General features: G+C 48.2%; 1 protein-coding gene across 1 annotated transcript in view; it reads left to right on the top strand.

The window, feature by feature from the left end:
• Positions 1–20,387, top strand: part of GRAMD1B (GRAM domain containing 1B) — a 99,843-nt gene extending 79,456 nt beyond the window's left edge. Inside the window, exons 5-20 of the mRNA XM_009333419.1 lie at positions 3,450–3,534; positions 4,419–4,522; positions 4,680–4,775; positions 5,252–5,332; positions 7,476–7,591; positions 8,081–8,237; positions 8,900–9,089; positions 9,472–9,615; positions 10,293–10,411; positions 11,891–12,033; positions 12,718–12,821; positions 13,241–13,444; positions 13,671–13,761; positions 16,208–16,315; positions 19,482–19,599; positions 20,292–20,387. Coding sequence (XP_009331694.1) covers positions 3,450–3,534; positions 4,419–4,522; positions 4,680–4,775; positions 5,252–5,332; positions 7,476–7,591; positions 8,081–8,237; positions 8,900–9,089; positions 9,472–9,615; positions 10,293–10,411; positions 11,891–12,033; positions 12,718–12,821; positions 13,241–13,444; positions 13,671–13,761; positions 16,208–16,315; positions 19,482–19,599; positions 20,292–20,381 — 1,950 coding nt within the window. The 3' untranslated portion in view covers positions 20,382–20,387. The remainder of the gene's footprint in view (positions 1–3,449; positions 3,535–4,418; positions 4,523–4,679; positions 4,776–5,251; positions 5,333–7,475; positions 7,592–8,080; positions 8,238–8,899; positions 9,090–9,471; positions 9,616–10,292; positions 10,412–11,890; positions 12,034–12,717; positions 12,822–13,240; positions 13,445–13,670; positions 13,762–16,207; positions 16,316–19,481; positions 19,600–20,291) is intronic.

Genomic DNA, 20,387 nt, shown 5'->3' with positions numbered 1-20,387 from the left:
ATCACTTGTGCCATTCATCTCTGCAAAGGGAGGTGGGTGGGTGTGTAGACAGAAGCGTCCTGGTTGTTTTTTTTTTTTTTTTGGAAGTAATCCCATAAGCAGTTTCCAGCAAAGAGGGCCATTCAGTAAAGCAATGCAGCTACCTCGCAGATGTCTGTAATCCTAATTCTTTGCAGATGGATGTACTGCTTCCTTCTAACAGGGCTAAATGGAGAGACCTGTGTGCTGTCTAGCAGCAGCAATGCTTTTGTGGTGCATCTGAGCAGACAGAGCGCTTGTCAGTTCTTCCTGTCAGTGAGCAAACTGCAGTCACTGGCCCTGGAATGAAACAGTGGCTTTGCAGACACTTGGTTTGTTGCTTGGTTGGGGTTTTTTTGGGTTTTTTTTTTTGTTTGTTTGTTTGGTTTTTTTGAGATCTATGTGCCCAGTTTGTTAGGAAGAATGAGGATTTTACTTCAGTATACTTGTTTCCACAGACTCAGCATCATGGCTGAGCAGCACTGGTGTCGTGGTCTGGACGTTTACGTGTGCATTTCTACACTTGAGCAGAGAGATGGAGAGGCAGGGGACTAAGGGCAGAGGGATACAGGGAGTTCCAGCGCTCCAAGCAATCTTCCTGGGACCTGCAGGGAGTTCATTTGCTGGAGCCTGAAGGAAGCCCTTGCCCTTCATTTCCAGAGTGACCTGACTAATGAATGAAAACTAGAAAGACCTATGCTTTTTGGGGGTCTCAGAGATACATATAGGAGTAGCGGAGCCCTTAAGATTTCTAACTGTGTGGGTCTCACATGGCTGATTTCTCACAGCTATATTCTTTAGACTGGTCTCTCCTTACTCCCCTTGCGCCTCCCCCAACACACTCTGTCCAGCAACTTTCCATTACAGGAAACATCTGCTGGGAGGCAGGGCTGAGCCTGGGTTACTGCAGGACATTGGCCGACAGAATTACGCAGCCACAGTAACTTAAAGCATGTGCTAGTCGTTTCGGTATCTTCCCCACCCGCTCCTTCCATGAGAAACATTAACAAAGACTGAAGCTGCCTTTCAGAGCAGAGAGGGACTAGAGAGGAGAGCCTGAGGCAGGCACTGAAGGAATAACTGCTTTTCTGGTTTAAAAGGCGGGGGGGGAAGCAGCTGAAGTCTCTGAGCTGTTTACTGTCGTGTTCAGTCCTGGAAACAGCGGCTAGATCTGTGAATTACAGCTAGTCTGGTGGGCTCCTGGCGGTCGGAGCTATTTCAGTTGCTAGCTCTGGCAGTCCTGGGCATCGGGCCTCAGTCGGGAGTTGCAGATGCCTTGCACAGACCTCCTGGGACTGCTCAGGCTGTCGGCACTTTTGCAGTGCTTCTGTAAGGGATGCCCACAACAAGAAGCTGGTGAGACTGGAGCAGAAGAGCACAAAGGTTGCCCGTCAGCACGCTTACCCTAATGAGCCACTTTTTCAAAGTCCTCTGGAGGGCAAATCCTCTCTCAGATCTACAGAGGCTACTAGGGCAGACGACCTGAATGTGAGCAGGAAAGTAGGGGAAGGCACGTAAACTCCTGCCAAGCTGCTGTATCTCTTTCGACTTTGAATCTAAACAAGAAGCGGTGACAGCAGGAACAGGAAAAGCAGAGTTTGAGAACACAGGGAGCTGTGCAAGTGCCGGGGGAACGCTATGGATTCCTTGCTGGAGTGTGGGGCGCTCTGGGATCTTGTGCTGGATCAAGAACTGCCATGTCTGCTGTGGGACCTGGAGGGGCTTGTCGACTTATCGCAAGGAAATGTCAGCCGTGGATCAGATGAAATTCCAGCTGTGAGTGTCCCTAAATGGAACTGTTTGTCAGTCTAACACAAGTTCTGGTGCTAAGCAGAAGCGTCTGTTGTAGTACAGGCTTCAGACAGGTCAGAACATCCCTTACTGTGGGGAAGGGAGGGGAGCGCCCCTCCACATGGCAACTGTACTGCTAAGTTGGGTTGTTGTAATGCATTGCACCCAAAGCTCAGAGCTGATTATAGTCTCTATTCCCCCCTCCTTTCCCATCCTGTCTGCTTGTCCCAGAAAGTCTTGGGCTTGGGCTCTTGCTGGAGCCCATCTCTGACCAAGATCTTTTCCAGGTGTTCAGGCTAGAAGTTTGGTAAGTAAAATTCATATTTCTGTCATCTGCTGGTTAGCAGATTTTATTCAGAAGTAGGATACTTTCCTTTGGGCCCACAGGACTGGAGCAAATATCTGAAGTGCTGACTTGATGTTAAAAAATACTGTTCCTAGTTCATTGAATTGGTGTGAGGAAGAGGGAATGCTTTTGGGGGGGTGGGGGGTTGTCTGTGTTTCCTTCTTTGATTTGACAGCATTTGACAATTTTGTAAGGCTAATGCTAAATAAACTTCATATTCCTCCCACCCCTGCGACCCCATCAACACCATTCTCAAACAGAAGCTATCTTCTATAATCACTGATTTCTGTGGCCCTTGCTGGGAGGCTCTGAGGTGTGCCCACCTTTCTGCTTTGGGAGACACGTATTGTGCAGCTGGAAGAGGTAGGAGAGGGTTGTTGAGAGGAAATGGAGATAGGGAGGGAAGAGATTGTACCCCAGGTTGCTTCATCTTCCCTACGTTTGTGGGAGAAAGAACATGATAGATTAGATGGGAGTTACGGGCCTCCTGAATTTGCACCTGCCTTTATTTCGGTCAACTCTGCCTTCAAAAGATGTTCTGGCTAATATGAGCAGCTGTCAGCATGGGCATGGTGTGTAGGAGGTGGTCTAACATGGGCAGAGTCATGTTGTAGTTTAGTAAACACCAGAGAGAAGCCAGCTCCTGGTCTCCCTCTGGCCAACAGCACTGTTTTCTCTGAGGCCTTCCATGAAGCCAAGTGTCTGCAGAATAAATGCAAACCATGGTTGAGTCCCTGTGAGAGCCTCTTCTGAGCCCCACAAAAGCGGGGGTTGTGTGTTCACTGACTGCCAGGTGGAGCACTTGATGGGGAGAGGAACGGGGATGACTGCATTATTCCCGAGCTCCTGATGACAGTGATCGTTCAAGTTCCTCTGGAAGGGCTGCAGCTGTACTAAAGCACCTATTTTCCTGGGCGAGCTGGGGATTGGCAGCTCACTGATGCATTGCAAACAGAGAATGTGTCATACCTTGTACACTCTAGGAATGCAGGAAAAGAGATTTCTTCTGCAGCCACGGCTTCCATGCAATTCCGTTTTGCTACCTAGCAGATATGGGTATAGCTCTTCTACTCTGTTCTTGCTCTTCCAAGTCAGGTTCTCCTCTTCTTCTCACTTAATGCACTAAATCCCAAATCCTCCCATCTGTGTGTCTGCTGTGATGGGAGCTCCTAGCCTCGTGCTTTGTAAGTGCATCTGATCCCCCTTCTCCTTACCGAGGTGTTCCTGTTTTCCCACTCCGTTTCTCTGTACTCATGCCTGCCCCTCTCTTTAACAGGCACTCTGTTATTTGCAGGTATTGAGTCCAACATATAAACAACGGAATGAAGATTTCAGGAAACTCTTCAAACAGCTTCCTGACACGGAGCGCCTCATTGTAGGTAAGGTCATACCCTTGGTGCAGTGCCCTGTTGTGCTGGCCCATGGTTTGGGGAGGAAATCCAGCACATGCGCATGCAGCTGCTGCTTCTTCAAAGAGATTGCCATCAAGGAACAAGCCCATTGTGTCTTTCTTGTGCACAGGCGGAACCCCTCCTCACCATTTCTAATGGGTTTCATTCGTTTTGCTTCGGGGAGAGAAACGCTGATTTGTATCAGCTACGGCTCTGTTCCCTCATGATTTGAGGAGCATGTTTTCCTCCACAGTGCTCCCCAAACCTGACAGTGTGTTAGTGTTTGACCTCTTTCCTCATTTGGTCAGGGTTGCTTGTCTCAACATGCACATACCACTGAGCTTCCCTTTTTTCTAACATCCCTGATGCTCCCTACTCACACGTGACTGCCCTTCCCATATCCATTTAGCTGATTAGTGACTGCCTAGTACATTGCATCTGTTCTTTTATCTTATGTAACCGGTGATCTCATACCGTGTCTCACGCTGTTGAAAGATGCACATCCTAGTAGAGGAATAGAAATTGTTTAGGATGCTTAACTGGGAGAGAAATGAGCAATGGCACTAGAAGGCGAAAAGGAAAAGGCAGATTAAGATCTGGAAATAGTACATAGGATGCTACAGAATGACCAGCTAATAAAGCAAGATCATCAGTCAGTAAGAGAGATTGTCTGTGACGTGCCTTTGGGAGGAATCATAACCTAGCGGACAGAGCAGCAGCTGTGGCTTGGTTCCTTCTGGCTCTCCCTTTGACTTTCTGCAGGATTGTGTCGAGTAGCTGCTTCTCTTGCCACTGCTGCTTATCCTTACCTTTAGGCTGTCCTGTTTTCTGGTTTTGGTGCTCCTAAATTATCATCTGTTGTCCACCCACAGATTACTCATGTGCGCTACAAAGAGACATTCTGCTGCAGGGCCGCCTCTACCTCTCTGAAAACTGGATCTGCTTTTACAGCAACATTTTCCGTTGGGAGACACTGGTAAGGCTGTCAGTCTGCCGCATTGAGCATGTGTTTTATGTCAGCGTGTTTGCTGACATTGCTTTAAAAGCACTCTTTCTGTTGTCTTTCTCATCAGCGTCTCTCTTTACCTGTGTTCTTTTTCTGCCTTCCCCTTTCTGCATGGCTCTGACTGTAGCTGACAGTTCGCTTGAAGGATATCTGCTCGATGACCAAGGAAAAAACAGCACGGCTCATTCCTAATGCCATCCAAGTTTGCACTGACACTGAAAAGGTACATCCTTGAAGCCTCCAGCTCTGGGGCAACCCGTTACGGCTGTCAGGGGCAGGGGAATATAAGTGTGTTGTGGGATATTTCCAAACTGACTGCTTGTGCTACCTGGGGCCTGGGAGGAAGCATCAAGGGAAAAGGGCTGGGTGCAGAGCTTCTGCAGACCTTGGGCCGAGTCTGGAACACACGTAGCTCATGGGTGTGGGGCCAGGTAGAAGATCCAGGTTATATAGTAGCACATCTCTAACAGAACTGTTTCTATGCTCAGACTTGCTCCCGTGGGTGAGAGGCGCTCAGCCTCTCTGTGAGGCCTCCGTGAGCTTCAGTCTGTGCCCAAGAACTGAGCAGCTGTGCTGTATGGCTTGCTCAGTCCTTCTGTGAACTGTAGCTGAAAAGTGATCTGAACAGGCTTGTCTCTTCTTCTTCCCCTTTTTGGGCCTTTTCTGAACTGATTTTTCTCTCCATCTCTTCCCATTCAGCACTTTTTTACTTCCTTTGGGGCTCGAGACAGGACGTACATGATGATGTTCAGACTCTGGCAGAATGCTCTCCTTGACAAGGTACAGAGACCAGCATCTCAATGTTGGGGTGGGATGAATATATGCAGAAGCATAATATCTGTGACTAATGTATATGCATAAAACGCGGGGGACAGTAAGCATGTGTTTAGGCAGAGCAGGTACATAACTTCAGGTGCAATTCTCTCTTTTCGCATGGAATTCTGTTGATGTACAGGCATGTCTTGCACACATAGTAGATGCCACTTTGTCTCTGTTGAGCTGTGGAAGCGTGCGTCTCAGGAAGGAGTTTTTTTGAGGTCTGTAATTCAAGTGAAACAGCCCAGAAGAAAGCAGTTCAAAATGCAACAGAAATAGGTCACTGCACAGGCAAAGCTCTTAGTAAGTCTGTGCTTCAGAAGTGTAGAGTTCAAGGTAGGACAGAAAAAGAGGATGTGTTCAGGGCATCCCAAAACCAAACGAGAACAATGGTGAGTGCGGAGTGCACTGGGTAAGGCCTCAGTGGGTTGGATTTTAAAATAAAGCAGGGATGTGCACCTGCTATGCCGGAGGCCCCATATATCCTATATTTGATCTGAGTGTCTGTTCCAGAGTCCATTGAGTATTTCTGGCCTCACTGTGGGAGCTCATGAACTGATGTTACAGCGCTACCAGCATTTCGAGATGTTCTGGCTTGAGTTCATGCCATTCTGGAAGGCTCAAGTAATCAAGCACCCAGAATACCCTGTCCTGAAAATCGGGGTGGTATTTAGTATGCAAAAGGATCGCTTTGCATTGGGCAGCTTGTGTTGCTACCATATGTTGTAATTTGATCAGCCTTTTGAATTCCCTAACAAAATTCAGTGCCCTTGGTTTCAAGGTCAAAGCAAACGGGAACTGAGACGTGGAGTGATAAAGACAGGAAACACTTCCAGAGCTCTTTTTCCAAGTGTAGGATCCATGCCCAGCAGGAGAGAGGGAGGAAGAACCTAGTCCCTTTTTCCTGATAAGACGCGAATTAGAGCGCATGTGGTAAGAAGGTGAAACAGAGTTAGACGTTTTTCTGGATAAAAGTTTCTCATTAGAGGCTTTCCCCCATGCTTTTGATTGCTACTTTTGGGAGCTAGATTAAAAATTTCCTGCCTTGTCCCATGCAGGAACTATGGGAAGAAGTTCAAGCCAGCAACTCAGAAAAAGTTCACTAGGTTCCCCTGCCCCCTGCCCCTCATTACCAAGAAATCCTTGTCATTGGTCATAAATTTCTCATGGGTAAAAATCCATCCCCTTTCATCCCTGTACCACATATTTAAATCACAAGTTCTCCTGCCCCATTTCCTAAGAACCTCAGAACGCAGTCATATGATGATCAGCTGACCTGCATCCCTAAAAAGCTGGGCTTTTGTGAACGGTCTTGATAATTCATTTTCTCTTTCTAAGTGGAAGTATATACAAGCTTTTCACAGTAGTATCTGGTGAGACAAACTCTTTTTGATTTTAAACTGCAACAGGAAATGTTTTTCTTTGTTGCTGTTTTAGATCATTTTCCCTGCAGCTGTAATTCTTTAGGCAGCTTTAATTTAAACAAGCTTGGAGGGGAACAACCCTCATAAGGTGTTGGGGTTTGGTATAGTAGGAGACATTAAATGGAGGCACAGCAGAAGAGGTGGGGAGAACACGTGTGGAGGGAAATGCAGGTTTACTGCTTACACTATTACATGCACAACATTGTAGTAGCGGGAAGTCTCATTTTGTGTGCTGCTCTGGGTGTAGCCTCATGTTGGCTTTCTGATAGTCTTAAGTAACATGAGATTCTGGCATGGAAAAATAACGAAGTCAGATTTTAGGGCAGAAACTGGGCTGACGGTGAAGGCTTACTTGGAGAAAGGGCCTCTTATTGCTTGATGGGGACAATCTCTAAGCCAGCTTGGCCTACCAATATAAGGATACATATGATTGCAGCCCTTAGCCAGCATGGAGCTGGGCCAGCCTGCCAGTAACATACAATCCACCTTGTAGCATCACTGGAGTTCAGAAGAGGTGAGCCTGTCGGAAGGCTCTCACCTCCCATCAGGGGCTGTGTCAGAATCTCTCACTTCTCCTTTCAGGGCGAGGAATGTAATACTCCTGACAATGGTAGTTCCAAAAATTCATTATATTTTAGTGTTCTCCAGTGAAAATGTATGCTGCTCTCTGTTCCCTCTTTTAGCCTCTCTGTCCAAAGGAGCTCTGGCACTTTGTCCACCAGTGTTATGGGAACGAGCTGGGTCTGACCAGTGATGATGAAGACTATGTGCCTCCTGATGATGACTTCAACACAATGGGGTGAGTGAGGAGGAATAAAATCTACCTATGATGAAGAAAAGATGGCCTCAGGAGAGCAGGAGTCCTGATATATTGCATACCTCAAACTGCTCTTTGTCCCTAGTGAGAGATTCTGGGTTCTGGCCAAATGTTTGCCCTTAAATGTGTAATGTCTAAAAAGCTGAAAGCATACCATTTCCTCACAGAAGTTGGTAGGGACTGAAATGCCTGCCTCTGTACTTGCTTGAGCTAGACGAGCAATTCTGTAAATGCCAAAGCATCCCAGTCACAAGGCCAGTCAGCGTGTTACATGGTCAGAAGGTGCTGATGCTTGTCAGTCTGTGTATAAACACTTGACAAGTTTGGGCTTGATCTTCCCTGCACTGAGCCGTTTCTGCTTCCAGTCAGACTGGAAACTTCATAAAAGTATTCTTACTTGCTCTGTGTGTCCAGTTGTAGCTGTACTGAGAGGGGTAAACATAAAAACCTGTGTTCTCTGTGGCGTCTCAGCTACTGTGAAGAAATCCCCGTGGAAGAGAATGAAGTCAACGACAGCTCCTCAAAAAGCAGCATGGAGGCCAAGCCAGAAGCTAGCCCTCAGCTGCCAAAGAAATCTGTCACTGCCAGCACATTGACATCTACGGGAAGCAGTGAAGCGCCAGCCTCGGTAAGTGTTTTTCCTCTGTTGCAGTGGGAGCAGTAATCCCCTTCTCTGGGATCCAGCTGGTAGTCCTTGAATGTATGAGGTGACTGTTTACCCTGCAGCTCCTTTTCCACTGCAGCTGACCACAGTCCTCGACTCAGTGATATCTGTGAGCATGGCATTCGGCCAAGAAAAAGTGAGCAAAGCATAGCTGTCCTAAAAGCCGGTAAACTGGGACTCTCAGCAGCAAAGGCATTTTCCTTTCTATACTTTCAGATGAAAAGAAATGGAGTGTTGGAGATAAAAGGGTTATAATTTATTCTCTGCCTTCAGTTATTCCCTAGGAAACAGTGTGTGCCCTCACAGTATTACGGCAGAACAGACCTTGTTTCGATATAACCTCAGATTTTCCTAGCTGTATAGGGCTTGTTCAGGGGCAAAACCAGTATTGTTTGTGTGCTTGTCTGAACAAACAAAAAGCCTTGTGTATGTCATGATCTAATATGTCCATGTGTTTTAAACACCGTATGGTAACCTTCCTCCTCTCTATATTATTTAATTTCCAGACATGTCGAGGCCAAATGTTCAAAGGTATGAAAATTGGCCCACAGATGTAAAGTTTTCAGAAATAACCCCCAATTTCCAGGTGCTGTTCTTGCCCTCATTATGCTTTCTCCTTGCTGCAGTTTGATGGAGTGCTACCAGAAGAGGAGGAGGCAGTGGCGGAGAGTCCTGTGGAAAAAGACCTTGGCATTGCAAATATCATGGGAGAGAAGATAGAGATCATCGGCCCCGTGAACTCCCCTTCCCTAGACTTCAATGACAACGAAGATATTCCCACTGAGCTCAGTGACTCGTCAGAGACCCATGATGAAGGTATGCGGGGAAGGGCCGTTCCATCGGTGGTGTTTTCAGCCTTCTCTCGTCCTTTCCAGTGAGGGACTGGAGCGGCAAATACTGAATTCCTTTTCTGGACCCTAAGAGTTCAGAAGATGCAAAGAGTTCCCATCCTGGGCTGCAGAGGGCGAATGTGCGGGGGTATTTGGAAGGATGTCCCTAAAATAACCCATGTAGTTCATTACCTCTTCTGACGTTCCAACTATTGTCCTGGGATCAGTGGAGGAAAAGGGTTAGAAGTACCTTCTTTGGGTTCCTTCTTCACAAAGTACAATACTAAGGTTCTGGTACTGTGAAAGCACAGCCTCTGATATTGGCACGGAGCATCATGGCTGGGGCTTGCGGGCCTGTTTCCCCACAGGGGAAGTCCAAGCCTTTTACGAGGATCTGAACGGCCGTCAGTATGTGAATGAAGTGTTCAACTTCAGCGTGGACAAACTGTACGACTTGCTTTTCACGGACTCCCAGTTCCAGAGGGACTTCATGGAACAGCGCCGGTTCTCTGGTAAGCTGCTGGTGGCAAAGCCCAGTCACTGACGGAGGCTGCGTTCCCTGTGAGGTACAGAGGCCTGTACAGAAAGAAGGTCTCGGCACATGCCTTGGAGGTGTAACTTTGCCTGATGATAGAGGGATTGGGTAATATTCTGAGCAGATCTTGGGACAGCTGTGGTCTGTACTGACAGTACAAAAGCAGGTAGAACCAGCCTTGTTTGGCTATGTAGTTTTATTTCTCTAAGAGCCAGATCTAAGTTTATGGAAGAAGCAGACTCTTACTTTTTTAACATCGGCTAAGGCCTGATCCTGTGTTCAAGGCTTAACAGGGTGAGGAAAAAGCTCTTCTAGCTCCACACCAGGCACTGGCACGGACTGTGCAGTTGATGATGCAAAGAGCATGTCCCATGGCATGCTGAAGTCCTTTCCCTGTAACTGTAGGTTTGCTGAAGGAGAGATGTCCCCAGCCTCTCCCCCTTTCTCTGCACTTGAAAGAGGGGAAAGTATTCACAGTTAGTACAGGAGACCTTTCTTTCACGCTCAGTTGAGCTGTAGTACTTCTGCAGCCAGGCTCTGCAAGGGGAAGGAAATACTGTCCTGAGCTTGGTTATATGGTTGCGCCTTTCCCTGGGGAACTGACCCGAGATCCCTCTCCAATTACTTGAATGGGATATTGTTTTGTCCTCTCAGATATTATCTTTCATCCCTGGAAGAAGGAAGAAAATGGCAATCAGACCAGAGTGATCTTGTATACCATTACCCTCACCAACCCTCTGGCCCCCAAAACTGCCACTGTCACTGAGACGCAGGTATGTGAAAGGCGAGCAGGGGTGTAATGCTTTGCAGAAACAGATCTGTGATTTATTTTCTTGTCTTGGGCATGCTGCTTTGCATGTTTTCATTGTCCCTATCCATTTTCCTTTACACATTTTTCTTGTATTAACTTGCTACCCAGTATCACTGCAAATGTGAATAGCTAATCTTACACTCGCACTGGATTGCATTGCAAAGAGAGGACTACAAATTTTCCAGCAAAAGCAGATGAGTTTGTAAACCAGCCAGCACATTCTAACAACTGTGTTTGTCACCCGTACTGGTGTTTTTTGAGCTGCGGTCACTCTGGCAGATGTTATTCATGAGCAGGGCACAAGAAAGTCAGATACTGTCTGGCCAGTCCTTCTCACAGCTCTACACAGGGATGTCCAGGCATTTTTATTACTGGTGAGGACAATTAGATGATGACCTCTTTAAAAAGGTAAAAAAGGGGAGCATCTGCAATGCACTGGGAAGAGCCAGGCTGGCTGTATCTAGTAGGGGCTGCAGCTAGAGAGGGAGGAAAAGCCTCCTTCCGTGTCCAGAGATAGGTTCAAGTGGCCAAAGGTAGATACTGAGAGTTAGCTTGAGGGAATACTAAGAGGGAGCCAAGAAAAGATGGGGTGTCTGAGCGTTAAGTTTCAGGGAGAGGAGAATCCCAGCGGCAAGGTATACCTTGTAAGGATGGGATGAAGCGTGCTGTTCAGAAGCAAAGACTGCGTGCAGGGAAGATAGAGAAAGAAAAGGGGAGAGCAAAGCGATGGGCGAGGGGAACAGTACACTTTCAGGCAAGCAAGGACATGGCCTATTTTATTCTGAGTTTGGGGTCAACCACCGAGGCGCACTTTGCTGTGCTCTTGCTGCAGAGGTAAGTGGACATAGTCTGTAAGAAAAGCCATACTTTTGCATATGGATCTGCAGTTAACTGTGTCAGTCCCCTTTGTGAGGTTTGTTCTGGGGCAAAGAAAGAAGCAGGTCAGAAGCATGACTTCAGAAGAAGTAATTGACACGTTTTTATGCCGTTTAGAATCGCAGAGTAATTTACGCTAGAAAGGACCTCTGCTCAAAGCAGGGCCACCTCCGATTTTAGATCAAGTTGCTCCCTGACAAGCCAGACATCAGTTTAATGAGAAGAGGTAACGCTGGCAAAGGTCCCACTGCCACTGGTCCTCACGTGGCAGTGTATGTAACTGCGTCTCTGATAGAAAATGCTGGAGGTGGAGCTGCTGGAACTGAATGCCCCTTTTGAAATACGCCCTTGGGAAACACCTGAGTGAAACACTTGGTTTCCTCGAGTATGCCTTCCCTTAAAGGTGAGCTGTTCATGGAAAAATGGCAGAGATGGGGCTTGGGCATGGGCGTGGTCTCCTATTTGTGGTAGAGCTGTTTTTGTAAAGCGCTAGTGAAGGTGCCAATCTATCAAAGCCATGTCCTAACCAGACTAATAGTTGCCTTGCATGCTGTCTTCTATGCAGACAATGTACAAAGCCAGCCAAGAAAGCGAGTGCTATGTCATAGATGCAGAGGTGCTAACTCACGACGTCCCCTACCATGATTATTTCTACACCATTAACCGCTACACGTTGACTCGTGTTGCCAGAAACAAAAGCCGACTCAGGTACACTTCTTACGGGGTAAAGGGCTTTACTGACGACCAAAAGTCACCTTTGGGTGGGAGTTCTGCTGTTTGGTGTGTTAGAAGGGGTTGGGGAGAACTTAGCCTTATTTCGTTGTCCTGTTGCCAGAACACTCTTATCGCGAAGAGTTACCGTAGGGGCGGCTGCCTACTGTGGTGACATCGAGCAAACAATAGACCTGATGCAGAGGAGTGACAGCTGGGTCAGGGAGAGGATTTACAGACTTTTCCTGCCCCCTTCTTGGAAGCAGTGGTTTGCAGGGCCGCTTGTCACGCACAGTCAACTGCATGTGATAAGCAACAGGACATACTTCCAGGGACTGGTGCCTCCGAGATGCGCCTGGGGGGACAAGCAGAGGAATTTGGTACCAGGCAAAGCTATAGGCTTTTGTGTTTGACTTCGATAAGTAATCTAAATGTCTGCCTGCCACATGGCCAAAGGTCTCGGGAGTCCTCTCGGGGGAGGCTCTCTTGAGGCCTTCCTGCCACGGCCTTTGGAAGGACTTTTCGTGCAGTGCTTCTCCTCGAGAAACACGAAGGGCTGAGACCGTTCCAGAAATAACAGTGTGCATGATTATTTCTCATACTTACATTGACAAAGGATTGTGAATTGACATTGCCTCCAGGAAGCAAAATTGGGAGAATAACTTTCCTTTCTTCACATAGGGTTTCCACAGAGTTACGTTACAGGAAACAGCCTTGGGGGCTGGTGAAATCCTTCATTGAGAAGAATTTTTGGAGCGGCCTAGAAGATTACTTCCGTCATTTGGGTAAGAGTGGCAATGACTGGAGCTGCGTAATGACCCACACAGTGGCACCTTCCATAGTTTATGCGTGCCTCCCTGCACGCGGGCAGTGTGACGGTGTGACACCTGCTGCCAGCCTACTGGGGATCAGGCATCAGGGTGGCTTATGAAAGGCACCAGCTGAAGTTATTACCACAGCGTTGGTAGCACATGCTGGAATTAAATCAGGTCATCGAATCCTGCTCTCAGGCAGGAGCGCAGGCAGTCTGGGGTCAGAGTTTGGCAAAAGGTGTTAAGGGATGTGTAGCGTATCCTCTGGCATGGATCTCTTAGACCCTGCCAACTTCTTTGGCCCAGCAGCTGTGCCATTAGAGGGCTTAAGTCTGTATCTCTGCAAGGCCAGTGCCACTTCTACTAAATGCTTTCCCTTGCTGTCTCTGCAGAGAGCGAACTGACCAAAACCGAGAGCACGTACCTGGCTGAGGTCCACAGACAATCCCCCAAAGAGAAAGTGAGCAAGCAATCGACCGTGCGCCGGAGGAAACGGGCCCATGCCCATCTGCGGGTGCCACACTTGGAGGAGGTGCTGAGTCCCGTCACCACCCCCACGGATGAGGAAGTTGCACATCGAATCAAGCATGTGGCAGGTAAGGAACTGCAGACCCCTCATGCTTGGGGATGGAGAGCTGGGTACCCCCGGAGAAAAACTGGAGCTTTGCTCGCAGAGGGTTAACGGGAAGAGTGGCCAGGGCTTTCCAGGGCAGGGAGGATGCATTACGATTGTTTGAGTGAGATGGAGGGGTGGGTAGAGGGAAAAGGGTTGCCCTCCCCGTCGGACAGCATTTCCTAGCCTAAACGCATCTGTCCCCTCAGGTTCCACTCAGACACGGCACATCCCTGAGGAGAGCCCCAGCGGCTTCCACCTGCAGAGTGTCTCCAAGCTGCTCCTTGTCATCAGTTTTGTGTAAGTGATTTTTTTGCTTTCCTTCACAGTCAGCCTTTAAACAACTTTGGCCTTTTTGTGTTTCTGGCATCCTGTGCTCCCCTGTGCCAGTTTTTTCTCTCTCATATTCCTCTCTGGTCCCAAACTTTGCGCAGCACAGAGGAGAGAAAAGCAATGACAGGCAGAAAAGAATTAATTAAAATTTCCTCCAAATGCCCCATCAGCTGTTTTGTCTGGCTTGATCCCAGCTTTTGCCAGTACTTAGCTGGCCACTGATCTGGCTCTGTAGGTTCTGGATCTTATTTTATTAAAGTCTCTCCTTTCCCTTCAGTTTTGACCCTGTTTTAACCATGCAGGGCTTCACAGACCTGCATGTTTCTGGGAGTCCTAAATAGAGGTCAGCTATACTGTGCGGGGGACAGGCAACGCTGATAGTGGCAAGCAGGGCGAGGGGCAGCTGTGCAAGGAGAGGGGAGTCAATACTTAGAAGAAATCCAACAAGCAGAAAGTGTCTTTTTTATTTCGGGGACTCAGTTTAGAGATTTTCAATGACATCTAGAAACTGTGGGGTTTTTTTAATAAGTCATTTAATGTAATCTGCAGACAAACTAGCTGTTATCATGAAAGATGACCATGCAAAGCTCTCTGGGAGTTACTGTGCTATCACAACAGGGCTCAGTGTATGTGAGGAGTCCGTTACTTCTTTCCTCTGGTCTGGCAAAACCGATTCGTCTTTGGTCCTGGGTGGCGATTTTGACGAGAGATACCTTCTCAGAGAGAAGCTGGACCGTTCAGTGATGATTTCTGCAAAATAAGGGTAGAAACACATGAAGCAGGAGAGAGCGGCATGATTTCACTAGTTTGGCAGCAGGAAGGACGTTTGGTTGGGGTCCCTTTTCTGCCACCACCTTTCACAGTTGCTAGTCTTGGACTTGGCTGGATGTGCGCTCAAAGTGAGCTGGGTATGGGCCCCTCGTATCCCTGTGGCTCACTCAGTCTTTAAGCCTAAATCCCGGTGTATTTACTGTTTCCCTGCCTCTCGGGCTGTGACGGTAGCTTTCGTGTGTTAGTGCTGCAGAGGTTGCTGGGCAGGTGCTGTGAAGCGCTACAGTCTGAAGGAGCAGTCCAGAGATGGCAGGTTTTTTCATCACTTAGGGAAATGGAAGCATACTGTTAACCCCGGAGGAACAGCAGAACTTGGGCTCTTTCTTTTCTTAAGCTTCACCCACCTTCTAGTGAGGTGGGAAGAAGCCGAGATTTGTAGACTGAGGTTACTTTTCAAATTGAGCTCCGTTCTGCATTTCCTTTTCCCAGTGGGGAATAAAGACCGCAGGGGTTTGCAGCAGCACCCCAGCTAGCTGCTGTAATGATAAGTAAGGTAATGTAATGATGAGAAGATAGACTCGTGCTATCTTCTGCATCTAGACAGGCGAGATGCAATTTAAACTTTGGGTAGGAAGGCGCAAAAACTTTACGACAATCTCTCCTGACAGGCTACTAGCTTAGCGTAGAGTGGTCAGAGCACCCTCCGTAATGTTTTCAGAATACTCTTCTGGCCAGTTGCCGTCCGCCTGACTGAATTGGGCAATAGTGGGCCATTCTTCCAGCAAAATAGCTGCGCTATTCAGAGACAGGCACGAGCGTGTTATTTTGGAATCTATTCCCCGAGGGTGGCTGACGGGAGGAGCGGAAATGCCCATGCGCGGCGGTGGGGGGGTGAGAGGAGCGGTACAGTATCTGGTCAAAGCACCGGTTTGCAGGGTGGCCTGCGGTGGTGTTCCCATCGCCGGGTGCGGTAGGAGTGGGCAAGGCTGGATGCATGCAGGCTGCAACATGCATTTACGTGGCAGACAGTGCCCTGCATGGGCGCGCTTTGGGCTTGTCTGCAAGAGCTGCACACAGCTTATCTTTTGCTGAGCAAATTTCACCGTTAATTGCAGGCACATGGTTATTTGTCTGTCCTTCTTGCCTCTCTTCCCACCGTTCCTTTCTTCCCTCCTCCCACCCCCATGTATCTTCTGCACTGTCTATGAGCCTTCTCCGCTCAGCCCAGTTTCTCCTGTTCCTTGTCAGTCTGTTTCTAACCTGCACTACTCCGTCTTTTCTCTTCCCTGCTCCCATTAGGATCTGTTTCAGGTACTGTCTCTCTCTTTTTTTTTTACCTGTTTACTCTCCCGTTTCCCTCCCTTTCTCTGCATTCAGCACATCCACTCATCCAACAACCTGTTCTGTCTGATCCGTCATCCCTGTCTTTCTGTCTGTCTGTCCTCCTTGCTCACACATTTCTCCCATGAGGTGAAGTTTTGGGTTCTGATCACCTGGCCCTTAGATTAAATTTCCACTCGCATACAGCGTGGACCTGGGCCCCAGACACCTTCTTAAAGCCGTGGGAGTTTTCCCAGGTGTGACTGGCAGGCGATGGGCTATGAGGTGCTCCTAGTAAACTGACTGCTTGCTTTCTTTCCAGTCTGGTGCTGCTGGTCATTCTCAATATGATGCTGTTCTACAAACTCTGGATGTTGGAATATACTACGCAGACTCTCACGGCGTGGCAGGGCTTGCGGCTCCAGGAAAGGTACTGTCACACCTGCTTTGTCTTTGCCTCTTCTTGCGTGTTTCCTGTGGTGGTTAGAGGCTTTCCCAGAATGCCAAAGCCCTGGGCTTTCTTGTAGATTGCTTCCTTTTTGTGTAAAACAGATGAAGCAGGTAGGTAGTTAGCTGAAGCTGTGGGGCCATCAGCATTCCCAGGTCTGAAACTGCTGAACAGTTGCAGCAGAAGATAGCAAGTTAAGGCAACCTCTGCTTCTTCCCAGCATCCCATGTAACGGAAGATGCTGTACGAATGTATGTTTTGCAGTCGTGAGCCAAGGTTGTCGCCTCCCCTCCTTTGATGGCTGAACTTCCCTCTGTATGAAAAGCAGTGTCTTAGAAAGAACCCTTTGTGCTCAGAGGAGAATTTGGGCCTGTGACACACAATCAACTGTTAGATAAAGTGTTTTGAAAGGTGTGAGTGAGTCCAGATATCAGCAAGTTGTTAGAGTGTGGGAGGAAGAGAGCGAGCACTAGGAGGACACAGGGCGCTCCTTAACGACCAAAGTGTTCCCTGGCGGTACGTACTAGATAGTAAGCAGTGAAGTGTGATTGCAGATTGACTTAGTTTCTTTAATAATCGGTAGCGTGGAACCTTGTCCAAGGGTGTTTTGGACGTCCTGTTTCAGTATAGTGTCCACTTGGTCTGTGCCGAGATGGGTAGAGCTCTTGTCTGTATGGCAGCATTTCCCCATTTCCTTTTGCAGAAAGCATGCCCAAAGCCTCCGACCAGACTGAATTGATTGTTGGGATCGGTCTTTATGATATAGACTCCCCCATCTTGTCTAGGGCCAAAGGCGGACCTGCCAGTCTGTGCTCCAGAGCACCTTTTTGTAGGTGGCATTTACAGCAGTGACCTGATGTCCCATAGTTGTTTGTAATGATAGCCAGCAATTTTGTGTTTTGAATGCCTTCTGGCATTTTCAAGTGAATGCTTTTTTTACATACATAAGTGCTAGGCATCCTGCCTGAATAGTCCCTCCTCTATTTTCAGAGGTTGAGAACATCCCGAGTCCACTTTGCTAAGGTGTTTTTGTCCCCTTATGTCCCCCTTTCTGGCTGTTCTTTTGTGCGGTCACACTTATTCCCTTGCTAAGTTGGGTTTGACTTTAAGCAACCATAGCCATATGCTGCTGACTTTTTTGCATGATTTGTCTCATGTTATGGGCTTTCTCATTTCTCCTCATTAGGGAAGGGAATTATTATTTTCCCCATAATAGCCCTGCTCCTTTCCCACGGATAGATACGTTAAGTAAGTGATTTTGCCTGCTTTATCTTCCTCTGGCACTCTTAGTATTTATTTGGACATTATACATTATAGTATTTAAGTATAGGACTGACATACATGCTGTTTGTGTGCTCCTTGTAATGTGCATGTACTGGAATTAATTACACGGGTAGGCCTATTCCCCCCCGCCCCTGCACAGGGTAACTAACTTCATTGGGTTGCAACTGTGATTGCTGTGGAATTAGACCGAACCCATCTGCTGGGTCAAGGGCCAGGTGTGCTCAGAAGCATTCCCTTTGAGGCTCCAAAGACATTTTTTTTTCCCCCCATATCTGGTTCTACAGAGATCTTCATATTTCTGCGGGCAGGGGCAGTCAGCAGTTCCCCAAACTAAGTGTACCAATCCCAAGTATGTAGCCTCTCCACTCAGGCAAGGAAAGCAGTCTTTATTAGGAGCCAGTGTGTTACTTATTAGAGACTAGGATTATTGACCATGGGGAGCGGGTCCATTTTCTTACTCGTGTTGGTTTTTTATTGTCATGCTTAATTAACATTTCTTTGTTTTATCTCCAGGTCTGGAGCTGGCTGAGCAGGGCAGATGCAAGCACTCAAGGCGCTGACGGGAGGACAGGCTGCCCAGAGCTGCCACTCAGGGCCACGTGACAGGCCTCAGGCAGGAGGTGCAGCTTGGCTGGGCCAAGGCGAGGATAAATCTCAGTCGAGCAGGGCGACGCAAGGAGCGGAGTCAAGGCAGTTAGCGTGGCAACAGCACCCCACTCTGCCCGTTCGCTAAGGTAAGAGTGGAACAAGTTAGACTATTACATTATATTGCCAGGGAGAAAGGAGGAACTTACCCACCCAAGAAGTGAGTTCTAGCTGCAGCTGAGCTCTCACTGACACAGGGACTTCATAAAGGAGGCTTGAAAATCTCTACTGTAACCTGAGAGGAGGGATTCAGCTGTGTTTAGAAAGCAGCAAAGCCCAAAGAGGTAAGCAGAAGACAAAGTAGGAAAGACTTTTAGCTATGTTAGAAAGCAGCACGCAAAAGTAAAGAGCCATACCTCTCAGGAGAAATGGGTGCTGAGCCTTTCTGCTGACGCCAACTGCTGTGCTAAATGCCTTGACTACGATCACTGCCTTGACTCCGCTCCTCGTCGCTACGCTCCTTACGTCGCTCTGCTCAACTGAGATTTATCCTCACCTTGGCTCAGCCAAGCTGCACCTCCCACCCGAGGCCCATCACATGGCCCTCAGTGGCAGCTTTGGGCAGCCAGTCCTGGTGGTCCTCCTGTCAGTGCGCTGAGTGCTTGCATCTGCCCTGATTCTGCTCCACTCAGCAGCCTCCAGCCCTGTTCTGGAGGATTAATTGGGCTTGAAGGGAAGGGCTTGATACCTACACTTACCTGCCATTATTACGAGTAATAGCAGCACTGGCGCTCTCTTTAAAGAGAAAGCCTTGTATTAAAGAAAGACTGACACAGCATGTCTCAAAAAACAGAACACAGAAACTGTACGGGACTACCTGTCCCACATCATTACGTTGCCTTGCGTTATTCCCCATCAACGGCCACAGTGCCATCGTTCAGTACACACGTGTCCCAAGCGATGAGAGCACACTGCCTTCTGTCCTCATGTTCCCCTCTGGCAAACAGGCCTTGGGTTCCACCCACACTACAGCAACTTCTGCAAAAGGCACATCATTGCTATTAATTAATTAATTACCATGGTTAAGTCAGAGTAACATTGGTATCCAATTTAGGAAAAAACTAAGCAGATTTAAATGCACTTTTGCTCAAGGAAACCTGCCCCCTTTAGGGTGAAAAGCTTAGACAGAAACTGATACAATCCACACGCCCCCAATCCACTTTGTTCCCCGTGACTTCAGTTTCCCTAGATTCACTCTTGCTCATATTCTGCCTGACAGGTTACCCCAATCTCAGACAGAATGGGCCCAGTTACTAGAATCTCAGCAGAAGTATCATGACTCAGAGCTACAAAAATGGCGTGAGATCATCAAATCCTCGGTGATGCTTCTAGACCAGGTGAGACCGCACGGCCAGTTGGCGCTGTGACTAGAGGGTCACCGTGTCCTCCCAGCCACCCGCTCGCAATCCCTTCAGCCTTACCTGGTTCCACTGTAGTCTATCAATCAGGTGCGTCACCCTCCGCTACCGTCTCCCTTTAGACCCATCTTCTGACGTAGCGGTGGGCAGCAGGTCCCAAGGGCTATTCGCAGGATACCGCAGCTTCTCTGTCACCTCATAGGTGTCCACGCGTGTCGAAGAGAGAATTCTACAGGGCCAAAAACCTTATATTAGCACATCTTTTATCTAGTCTCTGGCATCCCATGGATGAAGGGGACGCACTCTGCGTGGGCCCTTAAAGCACAAAGCCAGGGGTTTCGGTATCCACTGCCTAAAGAGCCGGTTGTACACCGGGCTGCTTAGACCAGAGTTCATAAATGAAAGCTTGCTCTCCCCTATGGAGAGAGCTGCTCACCCCATACCTCGTTCCGCTCGCCCCTCCTCTGTTATCTTGGAGAGTGGTCTCTCTCGGGATCCTGTCTTCTCAGTCCCCATTCGTACATCCCAGCCCTGATGCGCTGCTCCCAAAAACCAGATGATTATGGTATCGATACTTTACATGAAAGAAGGAGGCACCGATGGGGAAGGAAATCCCAAAGTGCTCTCACCTCTAGGGTAGCATCACAGTGGAGAAATTTCTTGTCTTGCAGATGAAGGATTCACTAATAAATCTTCAGAATGGCATCGGGTCCCGGGACTTCGGGTCAGATCCAGAGGAGAAACGGAAACGTTTCCACTAACAGGCA

This window comes from Pygoscelis adeliae, unplaced genomic scaffold, assembly GCF_000699105.1.
Source record: "Pygoscelis adeliae isolate BGI_AS28 unplaced genomic scaffold, ASM69910v1 Scaffold151, whole genome shotgun sequence".
Lineage (NCBI taxonomy): Eukaryota > Metazoa > Chordata > Aves > Sphenisciformes > Spheniscidae > Pygoscelis > Pygoscelis adeliae.
The sequence above is the reverse complement of the archived record's forward strand: the minus strand, read 5'-3'. Positions and strand labels throughout refer to the sequence as shown.